We start from the raw sequence: 6,033 nt of genomic DNA, 5'->3' as shown, positions 1-6,033 counted from the left end.
GTATGTAACAATATAATTCAGCACACAATTAACCAAAATAAACATATAATAAATGTAATCACATTCAACTTCATAGAGATCCTCAATAAATAATTTAAACTGCCTAAGTGGCACCAGCACATCTAACTATTGTGAACTCTGCATTTGTTCCACAAATTAGGGGCAAAAAAAACAAAATGCAGATTTCCCAAATATGTGGAGACTGACGGGATCTCTAGTATTATCAAGATTTATTGGTAAAGAGTAATTGCCATTCCTGTTCATCGTGTTAAGTTAACCTTAATTGTTTTTGCATTTTACACATTCTTCTAAAATATTAAGATTATGTATTACATGTTATAATAAAGTGTTATCTATCCCAACAATGTGATTTGCAGGCTTTTTGCAACTTGTACACTTCTGTAAGCCTAATTGAAGCTACAAAAATATGAATGTTCAACCTTAACATTTGATAACTATACAACAGAACAGATGAATATGTATGGCTAAAATTAACTACCTGAAAGCCATGCCCCTACTTAACTATGCCTCCAGTCTTCTGATCTGATCAGCGGTGTCATATCTCAGTAACACAGCACCAAATAACCCAGCACTAACAACCCACCTTTACTCTTTTTAAAGAAAACAACTCAACGAAGTGACCCAAGGCCTGCAACCCAGCAGTTGGGTCAACCAAACAACGCCACCTTTTTCAGGGTGTAGGACAATTATTATGCATGGTGTAACCTACAGTTATTAGTCACCCTGACTTTATATCAACTATTTTATATGGTTAAAGTGCTATTGTAATTATAAACCTGGTCTATCAATAGGCTATAACCGTATCAAAATGGTATATTCATAAAGTTTAAGTTATGCACAGGTAGGGTATTGGTTGATCTTTTTTTTTTGCCTATCCTGATGTCTATTATGACATTGCGTTTAACTCTGTTTTATTATCAGGGTTTATGACTCAATCGAACTAAATATAGAACAGTGGCCTTTATATAGTTCTGACATGCAATGGAATATGCTGTTATATACTGAGCAATAAAGGTATAGACCTCGACAGGGCAGCTGAGGCACCAATAGCCTGCGCAGCACCATGGACAGTTCCTTATTTAACACAGGAACCCTGCACGCCCATTTATAAAGATTCAGATGACACGGAGGGATGCACTTCTCCTGTGATTTGATTGGTCCAGGGTAAAGGTCTGAAATAACAAAACTGTGCATGTTTGAAATTATAAATAAGTGTTTTGGAGACCCGTTGACAGAGGCTATGGGATACAGATTTCAGGACTGCATATTTCTGTAATTTTGGGGGGCATGCAGTAAGGTTTTACTTTCATCTAATATGTAGTCATTAAATTATTCCAATGGTTTACCCATGCCAATTGAACGGTGGTGCTGGTATATTATCGAGGAAGGGCGGATACAATACCCCACCAATTGTTATTCATACTACTTTAACAGGAAATATACAGCACAATGCAGAATATAACTACCATATTGATGTTGGCTGGCTAGCTCACTCGCTGGGGTTTTCCCTTATGATGGTAGTTGTGGGTTATAGACGCAGCCAGTGAGTGTTTATGCATACACAATATAATTTTCATAAATTAAAAACCTCCCCTACAGAAGTAACATATGTGCCTAGCTCGGTTTGCATACACTGTGGTGTAAGTCCTAAATGGCACATATCGTGGACTACTTTCGACTAGGACTCGTGGTGTTCTGCTCCAGAGTATTAGGGTGCCATTTGGGACTCCGCCATGGAGGCATGTGAATGCCCCTTGACTGCAGCTACCCGTGGCATGGCAGGAAAAACGCTTGTTTTGTCCTTCAGCCTTAAGGTCTGCCTACATTTAATAGGGGGGGTGTTTGCTCATTTTCACTCATATTAAGTTGCTTTGTAATTGTAATAATTTATTAAGAGAATAATATAGTTTACATATGGGCAAATAAATGTTCACTATCCATCGTGTGTAATAGTGATGCATGAAAAATAATAATCGGGACTAGATTGTCTCGGATGATTTGCCAGACCAAAAGGACTATCCCAAAAGAAGTCAAGGTTATTTTGCAACCATGCAGACTGAGGGACTTTAAACCATTGCGAAATCTTACTCAGTTTTGCCTTAAAAACACGTGGTTTTACAGTTTAAGTTATACGTTTACTTTAGATGTTATTTTGACTTATAATTGGATTATTAACCTATAATAGAGATGTTGGTAGGTTAACAGACAATAGTGATAGAAATTGTAGGCTACTCATTCACTTTATTATATAAATAAATGAGTGCTCCTCGTGAGATATGCATTATACATTTATCTCAACGCAATTATGTACACTTGAATCACATTGGGAGAGAATTAAACGTTTAAACCTTCGAAATAAAATATAGGATAAGTAACGAACATATTATGAGTAATTTAGTGCCACGCGGTCCTCTAATTGGCTCTAACACCCTCCTACATTGTAAAATGTTTACAAACGATATACAACACACATTGAATTTGAGCATCAGATGCTGCAAATGGCTCTTCTTCACTGATTTGCACATTCATGCAATGGCACAATGAGATGGTGCCTGGTTTGTTCCAAAATGTGCTGCAGATGATTTCGCATGGGGTATGGCACACGTCAATGTACATGTTTTATATGAAATAATAAATCATTCGTTTTATACAATGAGTATTTTCAGGTGATAGTTAAGCTTTTTATACACAATAAATGTATTTAGGCTACTTTGCAAGGGAGTATCCTCTATGTATTGTCCACCTATTCAGCGATATAACATTCCTGATTGTTAAGTAGCAAAGATAGGCTATGTTTTGGGGGAAAATAAAATGTTCAATATTGTGCAGCTTTGCACGAATTGCAGTAAATAATCGCTAAGGCAACAGAGTATAAGCACTTGCCTCTGTATAGATAACGATCTTTCATAAAACGGTTGCATCATATAAACATGACATAACTATTTTATAAAACATAGCATGGAGTTACGTGAAATGAAATAGGAACTAATAATGAATAATGCTGTACAAAATCACAACAAAATTATTCAGGATAGGATAGATCAGTTGTAAAATGCAGGTTGAAAAATATAGAAATATTTATTAGATTTTTTTTATTGTCCCAAGTATTTTGTTTATAAATTGCATAGTTTTCCAAATTATTGCTTGTGATTTTGTAACATGGATAATCAACACATTCTCAGTATGGTCACCACTATTTCCACAACGTGACCTGTACCATAATGTAGAAGCGAATACAATACAGTACATTAGGTGAAAAAGAATATGTATATGCATCCGCACTTCTAAAGGCAGTAACAACAATAAATACATACAAGCGGATTATAATTGCTATTTTGCATCAATGGCAAGAGGATACCATATCATGACGCGCGCTTATCAGTCTTTGATGCACGTTCAATGTATTTACGATTCATGAAATATAGCGTTAAGCTGAGCATTCATGACTCTCTCGTGATGAGTGTGTCCTTCGTACGGCATAATGTTTTCCATCGGTATCTCACACCGCGGCGCAGAGCTCGGGTAAAGGGACGCGTGTCCCTGTGGACCTGCCAGTCCCGCAGCAGCCTGGTAGTGCATGGTAAAGGCGTAGTTCTTTTCGAACTCTGACGAAGGCTCGTGTTTGAAGGAAAAGTTCCCGTTGACACTCAGTGGTGGGCTTAAGGGTCCGTCGAATGATGGACTAGTGCAGTCTGTAAGCGGCAGCGCGGTCTCAAAGAATGGCTCCAGCGCGCTTCCGTATGAATGGGGCTTGACGTGGAAGACGTGGGAGCTGTCCATTGTACCATATGGAGGGCTGGGAAGACCCGGGGTCTGGTAGGAGTATGGATGCGCGGCGAAGGAAGCACTTGATGGTTGCATATGAGATGGTATCTCCTGTGTCTGCTCCGGGAGGAAAGTTCTGGGGTTGAGCTGGAGACAGCCTGCCACTAGGTTAGTAGTGGGCTGTGACAAGCCCCTACACAAGGCCTGGACAAATGATATGACGTCTGGGCTCTTCCCTGACCGCAGGATCTCTGACAGGGCCCAGATGTAGTTTTTAGCCAGCCGCAGAGTCTCGATTTTTGAGAGCTTTTGGGTTTTGGAGTAACATGGCACAACTTTACGCAAACTCTCCAGCGCGTCGTTGAGTCCGTGCATACGATTCCTTTCCCGCGCGTTCGCCTTGTGGCGCCTCATCTTAAACCTCTGCATCCTGGCTTTTGTCATTTTCTTCTTTTTTGGTCCACGACGTTTAGGCTTTTGATCGTCGCCTTCATCTTCCTCCTCTTCCTCGTCCTCCTCATCATCATCCTCATCCAGTCTGTTTAACCCATCTTCGTCGTCATCCTCGAGGGCCCCGTGCATGGACTCAAGCGCACCGTTGTTCTTCTCCATATCCTGTTCGTCCTGGGAGCGCTGACATTCGTCAGTCCAGGTCGCAGAATCATGGGGTTCTGATGACATCATGGTCTGTTCCGTGTAGGATTTAGTCATATTGGAAATCTGTCAATAAAAAAGACAACCGTGAGCAGACTCATTTGGACATCATTTGGTACTTGACTAATAGCCTATTCAATAAGAGTTCGTTTTGGATCATGGGCGACTGGTGCATTGGGCTTCTAATCTAAGTCAAACAAAAAAACTATTTTTGTGTCAGATCCAATATTACTTTTGCAATACCGATGATTATATGTGTCATAAAAATTCATAAGAGTTTAAGAGCAAACTGTAGAACATTAATTTGTGGTCAGGATAAACCAAAACAGAGGAGCATAATACATCAATTATTCAATTATCACCTAATAGCTTGACATAACAAGTCAATTTGATCAAAATTATTTTCAATTACTTATTTTTAAATCTCCAGTTAATTGAGACATCTGAAATGTCAGAATATCAATCAGAATATCCGAATCCCTGTTTCCTTTCTGTAACAGGTGCGAAATGGTCACATCACCTCTCACCTGAGAAGGTTTGTATCAATAAATAATTCAAGCGTGTTCAGAAAACCTTTAACTGCTGAATAATTGTAGCCTGCTTTATGTCAATGTAACATAAAAATCACAGCATTCCTTTCACCCAAAACATTTGCATAAATAAGTAATTACATTATATGGTTGATAAATAAATACCTATGTTTTGCAGAATGATCTTGTTATGACTCTGGCATGCCCCTCCTGAAGTGTGAGGTCCGGTGAATGGACTGTAATGTGGCTGCGCCGACGGATGCTCGTGTTATATAGTGCTGCTGCTGATGCTGCAAGGGACTGGGAGAGAAAGATGAACCTGTATGTCTCTATGGTTGTATCCCTAAAACCATCACCATCGCTTCACCCAATGACTGGCAGGAACAGGCTCCACCCACCCATGGCCTTACTCCCGGCACGCGCCATATGGTCCATCTACGTCAAGCAGAAACGGCCCCAAGCGTCACGTGACACGGTCCCATTCGTATTCGCCAGGGCTCTGTATTCCGCTCCTTTGTGGCCAAAAGAAAGTGGCCATCTGTCGCCAGTTAGGGCCTCCGTGGATCCGTGTGGACCCGCAGGATGGATTAACCCTTTCGAGCATAGGACATATTCAATCACTACTAATACTCAAGCCCAACCCATTCCCCACGTGTGTCCTCTTATAAATGGGTTGATTATGATGTTATTAATCATAAATATCATAATTATAGAATAATGTACATTAGTGTATAGAATAATGCACATTAGTGTATAGAATAATGCACATTAGTGTATAGAATAATGTACATTAGTGTATAGAATAATGCACATTAGTGTATAGAATAATGCACATTAGCCCACTTTGCGGATATTGAACACATTAAATAGCCTAATAAACACGTCAAGTCACCAAGACAAGAATAAGGCCCTTGTTGGCCGTAAAGGTCCCATACTGGCCCTTCATATCTATTTTTCAGCGCATGATAATGCTGTGAGACATTTTTTCAAATAAAAGTAGGCTATCCATGGAGAAGACCTAATGCAAGTAATTATATACTATGCAACATTGTAATTACAACAA

General features: G+C 39.6%; 1 protein-coding gene across 1 annotated transcript; it reads right to left on the bottom strand.

The window, feature by feature from the left end:
- Window positions 1–213: 213 nt before the first annotated feature.
- Window positions 214–5,302, bottom strand: neurod1 (neuronal differentiation 1). The gene is made up of 2 exons (XM_035763222.2): window positions 5,136–5,302; window positions 214–4,506 (listed from the first exon to the last, which is right to left on the bottom strand). Exon 2 carries the CDS (start codon window positions 4,495–4,497, stop codon window positions 3,427–3,429), a length of 1,071 nt encoding a protein of 356 aa, XP_035619115.1. The 5' UTR covers window positions 4,498–4,506; window positions 5,136–5,302; the 3' UTR covers window positions 214–3,426.
- Between the last annotated feature and the right edge of the window lie 731 nt (window positions 5,303–6,033).

The sequence above is a fragment of the Oncorhynchus keta genome, chromosome 7 (genome assembly GCF_023373465.1).
Source record: "Oncorhynchus keta strain PuntledgeMale-10-30-2019 chromosome 7, Oket_V2, whole genome shotgun sequence".
NCBI lineage: Eukaryota > Metazoa > Chordata > Actinopteri > Salmoniformes > Salmonidae > Oncorhynchus > Oncorhynchus keta.
This window is presented reverse-complemented; position numbering and strand designations above follow the sequence as displayed.

Bases quoted from the DNA above. Each gene is read 5' to 3' on its own strand.
- neurod1 (XM_035763222.2), bottom strand. From the start codon at position 4,497: ATGACTAAATCCTACACGGAACAGACCATGATGTCATCAGAACCCCAT.